At 50.4% G+C, this 21412-nt stretch overlaps 1 protein-coding gene across 3 annotated transcripts in view; it reads right to left on the reverse strand.

The window, feature by feature from the left end:
* Positions 1-16661: 16661 nt before the first annotated feature.
* The window catches only part of TCAIM (T cell activation inhibitor, mitochondrial), a 74361-nt gene continuing 69610 nt past the window's right edge, over positions 16662-21412 (reverse strand). For 2 of the 3 annotated variants that reach the window (XM_017876319.1, XM_017876318.1), the window contains exon 11: positions 16662-18692. In XM_017876319.1, coding sequence (XP_017731808.1) covers positions 18452-18692 — 241 coding nt within the window. In that variant the 3' untranslated portion in view covers positions 16662-18451. The remainder of the gene's footprint in view (positions 18693-21412) is intronic. The other variant, XM_017876320.1, reaches the window with a different exon arrangement.

A 21412-nucleotide genomic window follows, 5' to 3' on the forward strand; every position in this document is an offset into this window, starting at 1 on the left:
AAAAAAAAAAAAAAAAAAAAAAAAAGGAAAGAAAAGATTCTCATGAAGGAAAAGATGCTCATATTAGTTATAGCTAAAGAATATTTTAGAGAGGCACTTTTTGAGTCCAGATTGTGTTTAGGAGCCTCTTCATACCAATTAAAGACAGCAGACCTTTGGATATTCAGAATTTTGCTTTGTTTTTGTTTTGTCTATATCAGAGTTTTCCCCAAAGTGATCACTATAATTCTCAATTATCTTTGGGGAAATTATGCCAGTTAGAAAGCTATGCACAAAAAGGGAGCCAGTGTTTGGCCTGAAAGAGGCCGAGTTTTCGATAGAAAAGACTCCATGGGAACTTCAGCGTGTCCACAGGATGGTACTTGTGTGACACTGCGTCTTGGAGCCAACCAAAGACTAACCAGCATCCAGGATTGTCAAAAGCTTGGAAGACAAAAGTCCTCAGAGCACACTGATCAAGAGCTGGATGACGTGGTGGGAGGAATAAGCTCCTAAGCTTGCCAGTATTCACAGCAAGGGGGTTTCCAAGATCAACTGGGGTAAGGTAATGGAATGAGTTAGAGTTTCCTGGGGAAACTGCCCCTGTGTGGACCGAAGGGGAGAGGCCCCGGGGAGGAAGGGGGAAAGCACACCTGGCCTCACCAAGTACAATGCCAGAGTAGGCGAGCTGAGTCAGGGAGGGAAGAGGGGACAGAGGCTTCTCCTTCACCTTAGCAATGGCCTCATGCTAAGGACAGGCCTGCAGCAGTCTCTGGGAAGGCCCAAGGCTACTAGCACCAACGGGGAAAGGCTGCTGGGCGAGCCCCTGGGGGCTGGGAAGGGATTCATTCCTCACTCAGCTCCAGCAGCCCTATGGACCGCCCCACATCGGGTGGGCACCACCAGGCAGGTGAGGAGAGGAGAAAAGCCTGCTTGGGTGACCTGGGGCCAGCCCAGAAGGACGACCATTCCATCTTCTGCCAGCACCATGGGCTGGCTCCATGGGACACACAGCAGCCACTGCGTCCACAGAGTGGGGAACCTGGTGAGGATTCAAGGTGGGCCTGGGCTGGGCGGTCCCAGTAAGCAGCTGGTGACATGGGGGCTGCATCTAATTCTCAGGGAGAGCAGGGTGTGGAGAGGGTGTGAGGCCCAGCAAGCCAGACCCAGGGGAGTAGGGAGCAGATCACAAGATGTTCCTAATCCAGGTGGCCCTGGCTTCCACTATACTGAACACAAACCAACCCTGTCAGAGGACGTTGCCCCTTGTTTGTAAATTTGGGTTCTAGAAAAAAACCCCAATGCTGTTTTTGGAGCCATGTGATGGGACTGCTGGAAATCAGGCAGGGAAAGGCAATTGGCAGACACACTTCCACGTGGGGGGCATCAGGCACTGTGACAGCGAGGATGGCGCAGGGGTGAGTGGGGAGCTTCCCTGCAGGGGTCTGAGATCGCCAGGCAGAAGCTAGGCTGGGATAGGGCGGAAAACGCATTACACAATAAAGATTAGATTGCAGGGGGCCCAGCCTTCTAATGTTCCTCCTGCTCTCTGAAGCTCCCTCCACAGGCTCCTCCACCCCAGAACCTTCCGACAGGTAAGCTTCAAACCCTTCATACCTATCCAGTTCCCTAGCTCCTGGCCAGCCTCTAACTGTTGAGCACCTGAGCCCCCTGTTTCCAACCACCAGGGGATGCTGGGGAGATCCTCTCCGCCAGAGCAAATCAGAACTTCCTGTAGGAAGCAGGTGTCAGGATCAGCTTTTGGTTGAGCTGGTTGATATTCTAGGTAGCGCACCTTGAAGTTTCTCAGGATTAACAGTCATTGTGTCCGTTCTAAAGAAGGTGAAGGAATTTGATGGAAAGAAAGTAGGAAGAGTTGCCCAGACTTGCAGGCTGCCTCCTGTACTGATCCTGAGAACGTGTTCACATGGCATAGAAGTTTCCTTTTGTGGCCATTTGTAAGAACAGAAAATGAATGACTTCTTTTTTTTTTTTTTTTTGAGATGGAGCCTCGCTGTGTCGCCCAGGCTGGAGTGCAGTGGCGTGATCTCGGCTCACTGCAAGCTCCGCCTCCTGGGTTCATGCCATTCTCCTGCCTCAGCCTCCCAAGTGGCTGGGACTACAGGCGCCCGCCACCACGCCCGGATAGTTTTTTTTTTTGTATTTTTTAGTATAGAGATGGGGTTTCACCCAGGATGGTCTCAATCTCCTGACCTCATGATCCGCCCATCTCGGCCTCCCAAAGTGGTGGGATTACAGGCATGAGCCACCGCGCCCGGCCAGGAAATGACTTATTCTTACAAATGACCACAGGTGTAGCTGCTCAATACAACACCCATTTATTTATTTATTTATTTATTTATTTATTTATTTAGAGATGAGGTCTCCTTCTGACATCCAGGTTGGATGGAGTGTAGTGGTGCAATCTCAGTTTACTGCAGCCTTGACCACCCCAGGCTCAAGGGATTCTCCTACCTCAGCCTCCTGAGTAGCTAGGACCACAGGTGGATGCCACCACACCTATCTAATTTATTTATATTATTATTATTAGTAGTAGTAGTAGAGATGAGTTTCCCTATGTTGCCCAAGCTGATCTGGAACTCCTGGGCTCAAGCGATCCTCCTACCTCCCAGTGTTGGGATTATAGGTATGAACCACCGAACCAGCCACAACACCCATTTATTGTCTCATACCACTGAAGTCCCTAAGTCAGCAAGCGTGGCTCTGCTTAGGGTCTCACAAGATTAACATCAAGGTTTTGTCTACCTCCAGCTTTTATTGGGAGCTCTGGGGAACATCCACTTCCAAGCTCATTTTGTTGACAGAGTTTCCGTTAAGCCCTTTCCATCGTTAAGCCAACAATAGTGGGTTGAGTCCTTCTCATGCTTAGAATCTCTCTCACTTCTCCTGCTGCTGCATCTCTGTGATGCCAGTCAGAGAAAGCTCTCTGCCTTTTAGGGCTCAAGTGATTAGACTGGGCCACGTGGATAATCCAGGATGATATTCCTAGTTTAAGGTCCATAATTGTAATTACATCTGCAAAGTCCCTTTTGCCATATAATGAAACACAGTTATGGGTTCCAAGGATTAGGGCAGGGCCATCTTTGGGGGACCATTCTGCTAACCACACATGGTCATGTTTGTGTAAACTTTGCAAGAGTGATTTTTTTTTTTTTTTTGGTCTTTTGTATCAGATTCTCCATCCTTCTCTTAATTGAAGACTGTGTTTTTCAAGCTACGGTTCATCATTGCTGCTTTCCTTACAAAACGAATTTGCATGGCAATCACATTTTCTTAAGGAATATAGTAGATTTAATTACATAAAAAAGAATTGAAAATATCAGACACTATTGTACATAACTATTTACATTCCATGAAATTATTAGTATACACACACATCTCTGAACTAGGTCAGGATGTAAAGTATACTTAGTATATACTTGGTTAAGATTAAAACATTTTGAAAAGACCATTTAAGAAGAAAATGACCCTAGAATTCATCTGGAGCCTCGAGTTAGGCCTGTCCCTGTCCCAGGAAGGCTTGGCGCTCCAGGAGAGAGAGTGAGTCCCCTAGTAAGAGGTTCAGGCTGAGGGAAACCCAGGCCCTGGCAGTTCCCCCGACCCTCCACCCGGCATCTGGAGGCTGGAAGGCCCACCTGTGTTGTCTCACTTTTCTCCCTTTTAGGTATGTCTAGAAGTCAGTTTGGACAGGGGCAGAAACCTCTAGACATGTTTTTCTGGGTGAACGAGATAAGCGGAGAAATCACCTACCCCCTGCAGAAGGCAGATGCACCTGCTGTTTCTCCTGGGAGCCCACAAGAGAAGCCCCCATCTCGGCCCAGGAGCACGCAGGGGGCTCCTTGCAGTCCCCAGGGCCCGCCTGCACAGAGGCCTGCCTCTGCACCTCCATCTAAGGCTTCTCTGAAAGACTCAGGCTCAGGTAACCCCCGCCCATCTGCACCGACCTGGGGCCAGGCCAAAGCCGGAGGAGCGAGGAGCCCCCCACCGTTCTCAGCAATCCCTGTCACTATCTCATCACCAGGAGTGACTCTGCCCATACTCGGGCCCCTGGGACCAGCCCCTCAGCCACCAGTCTCAACCTCTCCTCTCAGCCCTTCTGCACCCTGGGACTTCACCTGCAAGCTGAAAAATGTCCTTACTGGGAGTAACTGGTTTTCCTTTTGAATCTTAAGAAAATTTGGCCACCCTCTTTAAGCACCTTCCTGAGCCACCCATGGCCAGGCTCTGTGGGCCCCATCTGCCTTCCCTGGAAGCACAGGCCTCACCCTGGGAGTCTCACAGGAACGTGCCCAATGCCTTCAAACCCAGTAAAATTTTACTTAGATTTTGACATAACATTTCCTAGAACTTCCTTTACTTTCCTTTGAAATACCAAACCATCTTGGTATTTTACTCTTAATTCTTTGGGCTTCTGACATTGGTGTCAAAGCAATATGTTTAGTTTCCAGCCAGAGCCAGACGTCCTTGGGTGGGAATGGGAACAAGCCAGGATGACGGACCTGCAGGCCCAGTGTCGCTGGGGCACAGCCTGGGACCTCCTGGGCTTGAGGACAGCATCCAGGGCAGGGAGGGGCTGGGGCCCTGCATGGAGCCACCTTTTGAGACAGCCTGAGGCTAGAGGAAGCCAGCAGTGGACACCACCCTTTTTGGCCGGGTCACCCCTGTCCCCAGTGCTGTGCTTTCTCTGGGTACTGCCTCTCAGCCCTCCAGGCATGGAGTGACTCAGGCAGTGTGGGAAGCAGCCCCATCACAGATCTGGCCCTCCTTGATCAGGCTGGCCAAGGGCTGGAGGAAGCCTTGCGGGTACAGGAGTGCATCCTGGGGGAAGGACACAGACTTGACCTGGGGACACAGAATGACCTGGTTTGAGGAGAAGCTGCTAGAAAAGCCCCACTAGTGTCCCTGAACAGGTGCTGGGTGGCTCCAAGTTGTACCGGAGCAGCTCCAGGTGAAATGTGTCATCAGGATGGACTTGAAGTACACCAGGAACACCGGAGGGGAGTGGGGCATGCAGAGCAATGCCAGGTGGGTGCGGCCAGAATCTGACGCGCAGCTGAGCCTTAGCCAGCCTTGCAGTGCATCCTTGGCTTTGCCAGTGGAGCACTGTTCCCTGCCACGAGGAGCTTGAGTTGCTGGGTACCAAGGAAGTGGACTTCTGAGGGCAAGGAAGAGCAGAGCTACCCAAAAGAGGAGACCCTGGTGCTCCTGGTTCATGGGTGCCTAACCACAGAGTCCTGGTGGAGAAACACCCTCCCATGCCCCTCAGCAGGCTACACCAGCCCAGCCCTGCAATCATCACACCCAGGTGTCTCCCAGGTTTCATCTGATTCTTGGCCGAACCCAGGCCTCCAGAGCCTTTCATCCTAGGTGGGGCAGGTCCGAGGTCAAAGGTTAGGATGGCTCCATGTCTCTTTCCGACTAGGGCTTCTATATTATTCCAGGAAATAGGCCCATGGAGGACCCTGACCCTTCTGAGCTGGGGGCACGGGCCTGGGATCCAGCCTCAAATCTGCAGCCACTATGTCCTGTGACCTTGGCAGGATTCTGCCTACCTTGACCTCAGTTTCCCTCCCTGCACAATATGGGAGTGAGCAAGCCAGTCTGTCAAGCCTGCTCAACCTACAGGCTGTGACAAAGCACTGGGAACAAGAGGTAGCATGGAGGTCAGCCCCGGCTGGGGTCGGCTGATCCCGAGGGCCTGGCTGCTTCTGAGGGTGGCAGAGGGCAGGGCCCAACGCTCCACAGGGTGGGCAGGAGGACTGGTGTGTACTCCCTGTGCCCCTTGCAGGGTGGCCTTGATGAAGTCCTTGGTGTCACTGTTGGTGGGCACTCATGACGTGCTCCAGGACATCCACCTGTGCATGGCCACGTGGTCAGCAAACAACGGAGATCAGGCCAGGCTGGAGGGCAGAGGGAGGGCTGGAGCCTGCAAGGTCATCTGGGCCCTGGGCCTTGGAGGGAAAGGTTGCCAGGGCAGGGGCTGTGGGTCTCTCGCGCAGAGTGACTGGGACCAGGGCCTCCAGTCCTAACCTGGCTCGGGCTCTTAAGCCCCATGCTCCTCCAACCACAAGAGCCCCAGCAAGTGTCATAGAGCTGCCCAGAGGGATACAAGCCCAGCCTGCAGCAGGAGTCTGAGTTCACCCTGGGGTGGGGATCAGGGCTCAGTGTACACCAGCAGGGTCTCCAGAGCAACAAATCCCCTGGACAGGCCACCTAGAGCCTTTGTGGGACAGCATGGCTCAGTGCTCTGCCCTGTGGCCTGGCAGGGCCTCTTCTGCTGACAGTGGATGTATGAAAAAACCTGGGCAGCAGTTTCCTATTAAAGTTGGCCTTATTGCCCATTTCCAAGACAGTTATCAGTTTGAGCTCTCAGGGTCTCTAATCTGAAAAGACAACTGACAGTGGGTGTGGCCCCCCTTCACGTGGACTTGGTGCCCTGTGTTGGATGACAGGGGCCTTGCAGTTAATAAAACAGTAACTTCTCCCCAGGCCAGAATATGTTTGTGTGTGTGGTAGGGAAAGGGTAGGCAGGATGGAAGAGGGATGAGTAGGGATCTGGGGGTGATCTCATTCTTCCACTCCCTAAAGGATGAGGAGATGGAGGGTCACAGGTGGAGAGACTCTTTAGCCACACAACTGTGAAGAGAGGGCTATTTGGTCATGGAATTCACATTCTGCCCCCAGTGGCAGGAGTGGGAACTAGGGGGATCTTGGGAGTTGAGTGTCCTTGGGGATCACAGACCATAGAGACAAAAGCTGTCAGGCGTGGGCAGGGAGGGTGCCCAGGCCATGCATTCAGCTGACTTGCTCCTGGGGGTTTGTTCCGAGATCCCACTCAGGTGAGCTGAACTTGCTGCATTGTAGCTCTGATAGGGTGATGTTTTGAGTAAAGCCCAAATCTCAGGTTTTCATATCTCCCAGGCAGAATTTATGTCAGGGGGTGGTGGCCTGTTTGGGGATGAGGGAAGGGTGAGGGGGTTCCAGGTCTGTATTAGTCTGTTTTCACACTGCTGATAAAGACATACCCAACACCGGGTAATTTAAAAGATGTTTAGGCCGGGCGCAGTGGCTCAAGCCTGTAATCCCAGGACTTCGGGAGGCCGAGATGGGCGGATCATGAGGTCAGGAGATCGAGACCATCCTGGCTAACATGGTGAAACCCCGTCTCTACTAAAAAATACAAAAAACTAGCCGGGCAAGGTGGCGGGCGCCTGTAGTCCCAGCTACTTGGGAGGCTGAGGCAGGAGAATGGCGTAAACCCAGGAGGTGGAGCTTGCAGTGAGCTGAGATCTGGCCACTGCACTCCAGCCTGGGCGACAGAGCGAGACTCCGTCTCAAAAAAAAAAAAAAAAAGATGTTTAATGGACTCACAGTTCCACGTGGCTGGGGAGGCCTCACAATCATGGGGAAGGGGAAAGGCACATCTTACATGGCGGCAGACAAGAGAGAATAAGAGCCAAGCAAAAGGGAAACCCCTTATAAAACCATCAGATCTTGTGAGACTTATTCACTACCACAGAACAATATGGGGAAACCACTTCTGTGATGCAATTATTTCCCACCTGGTCCCTCCCACAATGCATGGGGATTATGGGAATGACAATTCAAGATGAGATTTGGGTGTGGATACAGTCAAACCATATCAAGGTCATCTGAGAGTTGTACCCCAAGGAGGTGATTCCTGGGGAAGAGCTGAGTGTCCTGAGGCTGCCAGGTCTGGNTCAAAAAAAAAAAAAAAAAGATGTTTAATGGACTCACAGTTCCACGTGGCTGGGGAGGCCTCACAATCATGGGGAAGGGGAAAGGCACATCTTACATGGCGGCAGACAAGAGAGAATAAGAGCCAAGCAAAAGGGAAACCCCTTATAAAACCATCAGATCTTGTGAGACTTATTCACTACCACAGAACAATATGGGGAAACCACTTCTGTGATGCAATTATTTCCCACCTGGTCCCTCCCACAATGCATGGGGATTATGGGAATGACAATTCAAGATGAGATTTGGGTGTGGATACAGTCAAACCATATCAAGGTCATCTGAGAGTTGTACCCCAAGGAGGTGATTCCTGGGGAAGAGCTGAGTGTCCTGAGGCTGCCAGGTCTGGAGGAGGAGACACAGGGTCTGGCAGGGGCTATCCCGCAGGGACCATGGGGTCAGTGGGGAGCTCAATGGGGAGCCCCGGGGCAGATTTCAGTTCCATTCAGAGGAGGTTTTGCTTGTTCAGAGCTGCACCCCACCTTGTGAGCTGCCTGGTAAGTGAGTGAGGGCTGCATCACTGCAGGCATGCAAGCAGAGTCTGGGAAAGCCCTGCTAGGGCCTCCCAGGCTGCAGATGGCTACAGGGTCCTACTGACAACACACTCCTACCAGGGCTGGGGGTGGCCTGAGCCAAGCACCCTCCTGTCCAGGGGCATCCAGGCGCCGTCCTTCCCTTTCTCCCCCAGCTGCTGGGTATGCGTCTTCAGGTGTGGCTAAAGGACGGGGCGTTCAGGGAGAGACCCAGTCCTCTGCCCCCAGCCACCTTATCTGCTCCCTCACCATCTCTAGTGCCTTCTGACTCAAGGACTACTCTCACATCTGCTCTTTCCCAGCTCCGTGCCTCTCCCCCAGCCACTCAAGTGGCTTCTCCCATGTGAAATGCTCCCTCTTGCTTTCCTTTGCAGGCCTGGAGCTAAGGACAAGTTCTCCTGGGTCAGAGCTCCATGCAGTGCAGTTGCAGAGTTTGTGTGCGTAGCTCTGAGGGCTGAGGTGGGGCACAGGAGGAGCCACTGGGTCCTGAGGCATGGGGAGGGCATTCTGGAGGGCAGGAACAGCTTGAGCAAAGCTATGGAGGCCAGAAGCTGAAATAGAGCAGGTCAGGGTGCTGGCTGGCCCAGCAGGTCCAGCTGCAGATATGGGCAGGAAGAGGTGAGGTGGGAGTGGGAGGTTTTTAAGAGACCCATTGAGGAGCTGCAACTGTTTCTTCCATCCTGGGGAGCCACAGAGGGTGTTTGAGCAGGGTGTGCAGTTCTGAAAGTGTGAAGGGTGGGCAGGGGAGCGCTCACCGGCTGAGATGGTGTAGATATCTGCAGGGACAGGCCATCTGCACAGGCAGGTAGAGTGGGGGAGAGAGGGTGGGAAGCGGGGGTAGAGCTGACATGGAGGCCTGGAGTGATGGGCAGGGAGCAGGATGGAGAGGGGTGGGGACAGTCTCGGCTTCTGTCGCTACACTCTTCTTGAACAGACCCTCCAGCAGCTCCTTTGACACTGAGGCTCTGGTGGAGGAAAATATTAGTGTGGCTAGAACCTGATCTGGTCCCTGTCCTCCAAACCCGTGTGGCCTACGGTGGGCAGACCTCGGAGTGTTCTTTATTGTGGGTGGGGGCTTTGCTGGGAAGCTGGTGTTCAGGTGCCTGGTGGTGGCTAGGGAGGGGCACCGGGACAGTGGGCCAGGAGCCCCTAAGGGGCTAGCCCTAAGGACTGTCAGCACCCTCAGCATGGAACTGGGTCTTGCCCCCTGAAAATGAACTCAGCAAGGCGGGGAAACTCACTTCCGGGTTCTCTGCTAGAAATTGAAGGTGCCCGTGACCCTCCCATGACCATTCCCCAGTGAGGCTTCCAATGCTTGCTGGGCCAAGCCAAGAGAAGACATTCAGAGGGTCCTCGACAAAGGATGTTAAGGTCCTCCAGAGGGCATGACTCCCCTTTGACCCCCAGGGCCCCTGTTCCTACCCTGTGCCAGGTCCCTGTGGGCTGGAGTTTGCTTTAGTGATGGCCTGACACTGAGCCATGCTCCCTGGACCTGCATGTCCCCATCGGTGACCTATATGGATGGGGGGTTGAGGGGTGGGGGGAGGGGAACCCATGAACTCGAGCCACTTGGATACCAACCTCATGGACAAGGGCAAGTGGCCCTTGGGAGCCTGTCACAGCCCTCAGGCACACTGATTGTATGAACCTGTCTCACATGTTTACTGAGAACCTACTACATGCTGGAGAAATAAGGCCAGAGACATCCTCATGTGTCCAGCTGGGTGGCCATCAAGGCCCTGAGATGCTCTATGGTGACTGATTTGCCTCCCAAGTGATGGGATTACCACATTCTGACTCTGGTGAGGCCTCTGGTAGTCAGAAAGTTCTTTCTGTCTTACCACTGCCTTGCCTGCTTGGGCTTAAGCCAACATTAGGGAAGCTGGTCAACCATTCAGGATGAAGGACATTCTAACCTCAGGCTGTTAGGGGAAGATGGCTTCATGAACATCCAAGTTCTCTGCTGTCCCACTGCTGAGCTCACCTTTTCCCAAGGAAGTGGTTCTGGTCAGACCAGAGAGTTCCAGCCATCCCAGGTGATGGCCTGGTACAGAGGTCCCCAGTGAGCCCCAGGCCCGGATGGGCTGGCCTTACAGATCAGGCAATGGGGAGGGCCCTGGGTTGGGACACACCAGATGGCCCTGGCTGGCTCCTCTTGCAGTGATCCCTGGCCCTGGGTTTGAGGGATGTGGGAAGTGCACACAACGCTGGCTCAGCCCAGTCCTTGTCATATGTGTGCCGTCGCCTTGCCGGTCTGGTACGCAGGGCCCCCTGTGTGGTTTCCTTGAACATGTGGCCTCCATCCTGTGGTGACCTCCCTGCCTGGGGCCATGCTGGGTGTACAGTCATTAGTGAGCAGAGCATCGAGTTCTGGAGCCAGTAGGCCTTGATTTGGGGCCTGGCTTCTTCACTTCCTGGCCAGCTAAGCTGAAGATGGGGATGGGTGGGTGGTCCCTGCTCTGTGCCCACCCTGGAGGCTGTAGCAAAGACTCCATGGAATGAGGTGTACATAAGGGGAGCCCAGCCCTGGCTGAGGAGGGAAACAGATTCCTAGGGCTAGGGGCTTGCTGTATGCAGCCCTGCGGTGCTGAGGCCACCTGCCCAAGAGGGCCATTGCTCCTCCCTCCCTCTGCTGCTGAGAGTCTCTATGGGCTCAGCATGGGGAGGCAAGATGTCTGGAGCCCAGCCCTCAAAGACTCCTGCCTGGCCCTCTGGCTAAGAGACATCTGGAGAGAGTGAGTGGGTCTTGCCCTGACCCTCATAAATGGGGGGTTACCTGCTGCTCTGACCCAAGGAGACTACTCAGTGGGGGCAGCTCCTCCCTGTGCCCAGTGCCTGTGCCATCTCCTGTTCCAGGCCCACATGGGGGATGGGCTAGGACACCTCCCTGGACTCACTTTGGACTTCAGCTGGTAGGAGACAAGGGCGCCTGGTGAGGCAGTCTTGGGATGGGACATGGGCCCTGCCCTGAGGTTGCACAATGGAAGAGGAGGGGGTAGCCAGATAAGCTGTGCCTTGAACCATGTGGAGCCAGGCATCACCCTGTGGGCTGGAGAATGTGACTGTCATTGCTTCTGACTGAGAAGGGACTGGGAGACACACCCAGAGCAGAGCACTCGACGGTCACTCTAGGGACAGTGGGCCACTGGAGTGAGAATGACAGGGCCCAGTTAAGAACGGCCGCTGCCTCCATTCCACATGTATGCCCATCACCTCCCTCGACTTCACGGCAGAGCTCACACGCCACAGACACCCTCCTTTCAGCAGCTGGGCCGTAAGTGTTTCCCACCTGCCAGTTTATAGCTGGGCTGGACACACAGTGAGGCCCCAGCCATCCAGACCACACGACTGTACAACTCTTCCCTCTGGAACACATTGGGGTTACCCCGACTGGGGAGAAGTGGCAGCTGCACAGCCTGTGCACCTTACTTTGAGGAAGAGGTGGGCTGCTAAGGCCAAGGTCATGAGGAGCAAGGCTGCTATCTCTCAGCACCGAGGATGACAGCAGTCACTACATTTTCCATTTTAAATGATCAAGCAACATGCGAGCAGAAATTCAAAGGCTGAGGGCACATAGGCCTCTAGCTGGGGAGTGCCCAGGAAGGAGCCAAGCCTGACCTCCCACTCATGGCAGGGGGCATTGCTGAATCAGTGTATCAGTCTGGGTCCAATCAGAAAACAGAAGCACACAGTGATTTATTTATTTATTTTTGGGGGGCACGGAGTTTCACTCTTGTTGCCCAGGCTGGAGTATAGTGGCGTGATCTTGGCTCACCACAACCATCTCCTAGGTTCAAGCAATTCTCCTGCCTCAGCCTTCTGAGTAGCTGGGATTACAGGCATGTGCCACCACGCCTGACTAATTTTTGTATTTTTAGTAGAGACGGGGTTTCTCCATGTTGGTCAGGCTGGTCTCGAACTCCTGACCTCAGGTGATTCACCCGCCTTGACCTCTCAAAGTGCTGGGATTACAGGCGTGAGCCACCATGCCCGGCCAACACACAGTGGTTTAAACAGAAGTTTAAGGCCGGGTGTGGTGGCTTACGCCTGTAATCCCAGTACTTTGGGAGGCTGAGGTGTGTGGATCGCTTCATTCCAGGAGTTTGAGACCAGCGTGGGCAACATGGTGAAACTCCGTCCCCACAAAAAATACAAAAATTAGCCGGGCCTAGTGGCGTGCACCTGTAGTCCCAGCTACTTGGGAGGCTGAGGTGAGAGGATGGCGTGAGGCCAGGAGGTCAAGGCTGCAGTGAGTCGTGATGGTGCCACCACTCTCCTGCTTGGGTGACAGAGCCAGACCCTGTCTCAAAAAATTAAAAAAATACAAACATGAGAAGTTTAATATAAATATTGTTAAATTATGTTAAATAATTGTTAAAGGATGTAGACAGTCTCAATATTGCACACAGGGCTGCTGGAGAGCCCCCAGGAAAGGAAGATAAGGCCAGACGTGTGGCTCACGCCTGCAATCCCAGCACTTTGGGAGGCCGAGGCAGGCGGATCACCTGAGGTCGGGAGTTCGAAACCAGCCTGGCTAACATGGTGAAACCCGTCTCTACTAAAAATACAAAAATTAGCCAGGTGTGGTGGTGCGTGTCTGTAATTCCAGCTACTCGGGAGGCTGAGGCAGGAGAATCGCTTGAACCCGGGAGGCGGAGGTTGCAGTGAGCAGAGATTGTGCCACTGCACTCTAGCCTGGACGACAGAGCAAGACTTTGTCTCAAAAACAAAAAAGGAAGGTTAGAAGGGAGTCCCCTCTCCAGGGTCCCTCTTGAGGCCAAGCCACCAAGTGTAGAGGGTTGAGAGTGGTGGCTCTCAAACTCATCCACTCATTTGCTAACCCTAGAACCTTGATACCACCTCACATAGCAAAGTATATGATCCAGTTAAGGCTCTTGGGAGTTAAGCTCTAGTGAAGCTTGTCATGGGTGATCTGGTGGGTTACAGGCAGCCACACATGTTCTCATAAGAGACTGGCAGAGACACAGGGAGGACACTGGGAAGAGGAGGTGGCTATGTCACCAGAGACAGAGCCGGGGGAAATGCAGCTGCAAGTAAGGGAGTGCCAACAGCTACTACTAGGAACTGGGGGCAAGAAGCAAAGGAAGGGATCTCACCCAGAGCCCGAGGAGGATCAGCAGCCCCGCTGACACCTTGATGTCAGATGCGTGGCCCCCAGAGCTGTGAGGGAATCCATTTCTATTGTGTTAAACCACCAAGTGGATAACTTAGGTCAGCCACAGGAAACCAGTGCACTGAGGGAAGCCTGCGCGACAGTCAGCGTCTGCGGCGCCAGCTCCTCAAGGGCAGTGTGTTTGTCCTTGCTGTGTCCTCAGTGCCCCAGACAGGGCTTGCACACAGGAGGCGCTCCCTCAGTGTTCATGGGATGACTGACAAGAAAGGAAAAGACCAAAAATGTTACCCCAAGGCTTAAAAATCCTGCACTTCATGGGCTGGGCACAGGGGCTCACACCTCTAATCCCAGCATTTTGGGAGGCCAAGGCAGGTGGACTGCTTGAGCCCAGGAGTTTGAGGCCAGCCTGGCTAACATAGTGACTCCGATCCTACTAAAAATACAAAAATTAGCTGGCCGTGGTGGCATATACCTGTAGTATGAGCTACTCAGGAGGCTGAGGTGGGAGGATTGCTTGAGCCCAGGAGGCAGAGGTTGCAGTAAGGTGAGATAGTGCCATTGTACTCCATTCTGGGTGACAGAGGGGGACCTTATCTCGAAAACAAACAAACAACCCAAAACCAAAACCAAAAACCAAAAAACAAAAAACATCCTGCACTTCTGGGTGGGGATAAAAGTGAGGCGCCAGGGCTGGCACCTACACAGATTATCCCTGCCTCCCAATCACACGGCCCCTCCTGAGGCATCTCTGCTGTCCTGCTGACCTAGAAGTCTCTGGCTCATGCAGGCGGCCAGCAGGTCTAGGCCAGTGCCCATGGTAGTGACAAATGAGACAATGAAAAAGAAAAACGGACCACCTCCCACTTCTGAAGATTGTGAGGGTGAAAATCTTATGGCCCTTTTAGTTTGGGCAGCACCCTCTGCTGAGCCATTTCCCCCCAGATGAGTGGCGTGGTAGGGACTTTTTGAGACAGGGTCTCACTCTGTGGCCCAGGTTGGAGTGCAGTGGTGCAATCATAGCTCGCTGCAGCCTAGACCTTCTGGGCTCGAGTGATCCTCCTGCCTCAGCCTCCCTAGTAGCTGGGATTACAGGCACGTGCCACCATGCCTGGCTAATTTTTCTTATTTTTAGTAGACAAGGGGTCTCACTATGTTGCTCAGGCTGGTGGTGGGCACTTTGGGGCAGAGGTGTGCAAACATCACCCCGAGCATGACACTCCTAGGCACGTTTGTGGTCCCAGTGTGCCCCGTGCCCTGGCTGGAGCAGAGGGAGAATGGGGCTCCTGAGCAGTTTAGCTGGTGGGAGGTGTGAGGGGTGAGGCCTGCCGGGATTCCCATGGGAGCAGTGGGGAGCAGAGCTGCAGGGTGCTACCCTGACCCAAACTGCAGGGCAGTTCTGTAGAAGCAAGTTAGGGCCTCTCAGCTGCCGGCTCATTCATTCCTACCATCGTGCCAGGACTGACGCGCCTGGCCACCCAGGGAACATCTAAGGTCCCTGTGTGTCTTTCTCTGCTGTGAGCCTACCCTCCTCCCAGATGGAGCAGTGCTGCTCTGAGGGCCCACGTGGTGGTGACCCTAGACCTGTGCTGACCTCATGGTGGGCTTGCCCAGTGTCAGGGGTGCTTCTGCCTGCTCAGATCCTGGGACACCTGGATTCTAATCTCACCTCTCCTGCCTGCAGCAGGCAGAAGGGCCCTGGACAAGTATCTTCCCTAGTCTGGGCCTCAGTCCTCCGATATGTAATATCTGTCAGCTTAGGGAAGAAGATCCCTAAAACGCTCCGTAACAGTTCCCATGAGGGAAAGCGTTGTTTTGTTTTGTTTTTGAGATGGAGTCTTGCTGTGTCATCCAAGCTGGAGTGCAATGGTGCGATAGTGGCTCACTGCAACCTCTGCCTCCTGGGTTCAAGTGATTCTCCTGTCTCAGCCTCCCAAGTAGTTGGGATTACAGGTGTGAGCCACTGCACCTGGCCTGAGGGAAGGGTTCTGAGCAGTCAAGAGAACCAGGTTGTAGTAGCCAAGACTTGGGGGAAAAGGGTCCCACAGCACCGAAGCGGGTCTGATCTGTCTGGGGCACTGTCTGCTCCATTTCTTTCTTCATGTTCTTGCCCAACTGCTATGGAATAAGGGGTACTTAGGCTGGCCAAGGACCACCCATGGGAGCAGTCTGGCTTCCTGGGACAGATTTGCTCAGGGTGGCAAGAATATGCCTTGGTGCCTCCTTTTATAGGTGGGTAGACTGAGGACAAGTGAGGGGTGGGTCTTGCACCTGGGGTCACTTAGCATCCGCAGCCACTGGGACTCTGTATCGGGGTCAGTTTTTACCCATGGATGGGACCTGTTGTAACCGTGCCATGTCAGAGGGCCTGCGGTAGGGGTCTTTGGCCAGGTGGCACAAGTAGGAGGGTGGTCTTGGAACAGGGTGGGCACTTCATGGTTAGCCAGTTGCCAGGCCTCACTGGATGCCTCTGTGGCTCCTGTACCTTGGCCTGTGGGTGGGAGGTTGCCAGGACCATGGTCCCCTACAGAGGAGCCTGCAGCCTTGGGGCCCATCAGTCTCCATGGGATTGATTTGATCTGCTTGGTTTGTTCCAGGGAAGCCTGGGCAGAATTCTCCAGGGCAGCAGGGGTTGGGGCGGCAGGCTCCACGAAAGAGGTCAAGTTAGCATGGGGGACGCAGGGGCATCAGGTTGCTGGGACAGTGACCTAAGCTGGAGGGGGTTAACTCCAGGGACCTCTGTCTGTGATATACACTTACTCCCTAGAGATGCCAAAGGTGAGCTGGCCCTTGAGACAGCCGTGGTCCCTTTTGTCCCACCTGGCCACTTCTGAAAGCCCACCACCCTCTCATTAGCTCAGGAAGGCTGCCCGGAGGTGGAATCCTTTAAGAGAAAGGAGGAAGTAGGGCCTGGTAGGAACCTGTCCTAGGGATGCACATGTGCCTTCCTGCCGTGACAGCCTAGGCAGGGGAGTGCAGGCCTTTTTCTCCCGTGGGACAGGCCTGAGCTAGAGCTCAGGTCCTTTTGGAGACCACTTCTCACCCAAGACTTTGTAGAAACAGTGAGAGGGGCCTGCTCCTGTGCCAGCTTTCAGTGGTGGGACAGAATTTTCTCTTTCATGTTAGAGTGGGACAGGAAGTCAAACAGGCATATACAAGTACCAATTTCTTCTAATTTCCTATTATACTGCAATAGTTCTAAAACTACTAACAGTTGGGTAACAAGAAAAAAACAGTTATCTGGTTGATGTATTCTTTATTATGTAACAATTATTTCTGAGACAAAATCCAATTCAAAACATATTACTGAGGATTCTAGATTAGTATATTTTGGAAATGGTATAATCCAAACCTGATTTTCTAATATATTTTCTTATATAACACTTAAGGAATTTTTCACTCCCATTATTTGGCTCTGGAAAATCTTTACAGGAAACATTTGTTACACTAGAAATCAAAATTTAAGTAGAGTTGTTAGGCACAGTTAAACGGGATGATATACACAAACTATAATAATTACAAATCAGTACTTCTTTTGAATACACAATTGAATGTAAAAGCTTTTAAAATAATCAGTGTCTTAGATAAATATAAAACATACTGCAAGAACTGATTTTAACATCCCCTTTACTTTCTAATGCTTTTCAGAAAAAATTCCTTTCTGATTCATTCAGCAGCAAGAGCCCAAAAATGGTGTTCCAAGCCAGGATTCACCTTGTCCTCTTCAGAAATGACCTGAAGAGCTTTTGGATTGGTTAAAAATATTGCCCGATGGAATCTTAGGGTAAACCCGAAGAGCTAAAAGCACTGAATCCAGAGATCAGGTCTCTCGGCCGTGCTGGGGACACCATCGACCACTTGGGGTTAAATTGTATTGCTATGAATGAGAGGTGACTCTGAGGGGCTTTCACCAGGCCGGGGCTAATGAAAGGGTTTCAAACATCAGTAAGAACAGGAAGATCAGGGTTGAGAAGAGTGACAAGAAATCCTGAATAGTCTGAACCATTTTACACTTGATTCTATTTCTTAGAGCTCTTTGGGAAACAGGCAAGGATTTTCCTGGATAGTGTTTGCCCATGAAACAAATGAGTCATCTCGCTAAATGATTCAAAAACCATTTCCTGTTGGTTTCTTACTACTAACAATTATAATATTTTAATGGATAGGATAAATTATGGGTTTAAAATTAAATTCTCCGTTAATGCACATGTTTTACTAAACTGGTTATCAGACCGCTTATGACAATGTCAGTACCATATATTCAACTGCTTTTAGTCCTTCCAGTCTTTCTCTTGGGCAAAATTGGTGGTTATCTAATTTTTGCTACCTATCAATCACCTGTTTTGGACATTAACTGTCAATTACTGGCTGCAAAATATGTGTGTGTATATTTACATGAGATGTAACTATACAGATGCATGTTGAATTGCAGACAAGAGTTCCATTATTTCAGAGCTATACTCTGAATGTGAGACCTTTGTATTTAAACACACATACCTCTCCAGCCCAACCCAACATTCATTCATATAAAAATATAGGACTATTGTAGAATCCTTCATTTACATATCACTAAAATACGTTCTTTCATTCTAACATCTTTTATCTAGCCTTGTCAACCAACATCATAAGACTGGGATATAAAATATTTTTATTAGTTACTTATTTATTTTAAATTATTATTATTATTTTTTGGGACAGGGTCTTGTTCTGTTGCTCAGGCTGGAGGGCAATGGTGCCATCTGGGCTCGCTGCAACCTTGGCCTCCTGGGCTCAAGTGATCCTATCTTAACCTCCCTAAGTAGCTGGGACCGCGAGAATGAGCCACCACGCCTGGCCTATAAAACCTTTTTAAAATACATTTCCTGGCAGAAATTAACTTTTTTTTTTTTTAAAGTCTACTTTTAAAGCAGCAGTTAGAAACTTTGTTCTTATGATATGTAAATAATACTGTTATATCAAATTGTGGATTTAAATATTTTTAATTTAAGTTCCTTTCTTATCTCTTAAAAAAATAAAACAGATTTCTGTGTTACTTAATGGCTTCTCCATTCTTCCAATTCCAAGGAATACAAAGGTCTCCATCTTGCATAACAGAGTAAAAATGTGAAATGCAGAGGTGCATCCCATGTAGGTAAGGCAGTGATTGTTCTAGAAGTCTCTTACAACAATCCACCATTTGTATACTAGAAATGCTGGGCTCTTTATATAACTTCTCCAAAGAAAATTTCTTTGTTGATGCCTGTATCAATTCATTTTCAATAACTTTTAACCTATTATATAGAAAATAAAAATATTGTCATAAGCTATAACCAAATAAAAGAATACACAATGTAAATATATTCTTACATATTGGGGCCATAACTCTGCACTCACAACACCGAAAATGCCACCCACAAAGGCCAAATTATACATTTGGAAGACATGCCAATAGCCACCATGTGTTAAATCTTTTGAGTTTCTGTGACATGGATCTCTAAAAGTATTTGGTAACGTTTTTAGCAGTAAAGGGCTAAAAATAACATAAAATTTAAAAGCTCTTATATCGCCTTACCTAGCAGCTGTTAGTGACTGAAGGAAGCAGAGAATGAAGTATATAAAACCCCTAGTTTTAGGACCCACCTAAAGTTTAACCCTTGGGCAGTAATGCTGTCTAAAGGTTTCCCAGATAAAAGCAGACTCACAGAAAACCAGGATCCTGAGGAGGACAGGTTCTCTTCACTCTTACTCTCCTACCTCACCAGCCCCCCGTCTGTTCCCTCCCCTCTGCCTGAGGTTACAACTCTCTTATTCTATCAGGGGCTTCAGTTCAGGTCTACAAAGTATACGATTCTAGGCAGAACTCAGTGTCTCAAATACTTTCTCCCACAGGTGGCAAGTGCTTAGGGATATGGTGTTTTGATAAGTGGATTCAATGCGCTACATCTAGACCAACACATGAGTTACTCAGCAAGCCAATTTAACAACGTGAATAAAGCAAAACTGCCATGGTCATGTCCCTGAGCCAGTCTATTTAAAATACTTCATTGGTTTAAAATGTCCAAATATCTTACATTTAATCACCCTTAAACTCTGCCTAGAAAAGTAGGTACTATAAAATTTCCATAAACTAGACAGTAAAAACAGAAATGGTCACAGCAGTTAGTTACCCTGGCCTATAATACTGATCACTTTCTCAAGTGCTGTTTGCTTTTTCTGTAAGATTACTCTCCTACACAGTGCTGCTTACAGAGTCAAGCAGACAGACAGCAGTCAGGGCTGATGGTTCTGAAAATGTTTCACAGCTGGGCCTGCTTCTAATCTCTCCAGGATTAGACAGAAAGAACCCTTAAACTTCTATCAATAGGAGGGGATGAGTAACTTTTCTGTAAAGGTATTTTCACTTGTCAAGAAAAGATATTAACAACTATGCTTAGAAATGAGAAGCCTTGCAGTGTGACCATGTTACTGCATAGTTCTCCAACAATACATCTTTAAAATCTGGGCAAGACTCTCATTCTCATTCCTTTTAGAAGCTTACAGTCTCATCCCAGGGTTTCCCAGACCCATGGGTCACAAGCTTTATATAGGAGAACCCATCAGTTCTTCTGAGGTGCAATCTTAGAAAAGCATTGAGAAGGTAGCCCTTGTTAAGGTTCCCCAGGGCTGTCCCCTCAACAGGAAAATAATGTGTACGAGGCTTTCCTCATCCTTGTGTGCCTCTACAGTCAGCAGGAAAATTTTTTTTTTTTTTTTTCCTGAGATGGAGTCTTGCTCTGTTGCCCAGGCTGGAGTGCAGCGGCATGATCTTGGCTCACTGTAACCTCTGCCTCCCAGGTTCAAGCGATTATCCTGCCTCAGCCTCCCAAGTAGCTGGGATTACATGCATGCACCACCATGCCCGGCTATTTTTTGTATTTTTAGTAGAGGCAGGGTTTTGCCATGTTGGCCAGGCTGGTCTTGAACTCCTGACCTTAGGTGATCCGCCCCGCTCAGCCTCCCAAAGTGCTGGGATTACAGGTGTGAGCCACCGTGCCTGGCCTTGAGATAGGGTCTCGCTGTTGCCCAGGCTGGAGTATCAGTGTCGTGACCATGGTTCACTGCAGCCTTGACCACCCAGGCTTAGGCAAACCACCTGCCTCAGCTTCCCAAGTAGCTGAGACTACAGGTGCACACCACCATACCCAGCTAATTTTTAAATTTTTTGTAGAGATGAGGTCTCACCATGTAGCCCAGGCTGGTCTTGAACTCCTGGGCTCAAGTGATCCTCCTGCCTTAGCCTGCCAAAGTGCTGGGATTATAAGTGTGAGCCACCATGCCCAGCCTTTAGTTACTGTTTCTACTACATGCATCAGAACTACTTAAACATTCTTCTATTACTGTACATTTTGATTGTTTCCAACTTATCTAAGTGATTTTAAAATTTGAAATATATGATATAGAGTAAAAGGAAACATCTGAGTGGGTTACTATGAAAACATAAGTGGGGAATGCCCCTGCTAGGGAGAGCTGGCTGATTCTCAGGCGCAGGTTGGTCTGGGTTATTACCACCCTACAGAAGAACTGTGAACTAGGCTATCACCAGCCTCCCAAGGACGGGGGGCTCCACAGGCATCAAACACTGTCTACATGCCAGCCAGGCAGTGCCAGGAGACAGGACCGACCAGTCATACAGTTTTGGGTTGTATATACCAGCTTAGAATAGTGTGGGCTTTTTTCCTTTTTTTTTTTTAACTGTTCAGCAAGCTGAGTGTCCTGCAGAGCTGCTACTCTGAGGACCCTGTGAGCATGGGTGGCCTCTGGCTCCTTTTCTTTTGAACTAGAACAACTGAGAGCTTTACTCTTTTTTATTAGGTTCATGTAAAAGGAATTGCAACTTTTGCTATTTTTTTTAATGACAAAAAACTGCAATTCTTTTTGCACGAACCTAATAAAATAAACTATGTTTCCACTTAAGAATCTACCTTGCAAGTTAAAAAGTATCTGAAAACCACTCTCTAGGAACATGCTTCAT

Source organism: Rhinopithecus bieti, unplaced genomic scaffold (assembly GCF_001698545.2).
Source record: "Rhinopithecus bieti isolate Rb0 unplaced genomic scaffold, ASM169854v2 scaffold_9581, whole genome shotgun sequence".
NCBI lineage: Eukaryota > Metazoa > Chordata > Mammalia > Primates > Cercopithecidae > Rhinopithecus > Rhinopithecus bieti.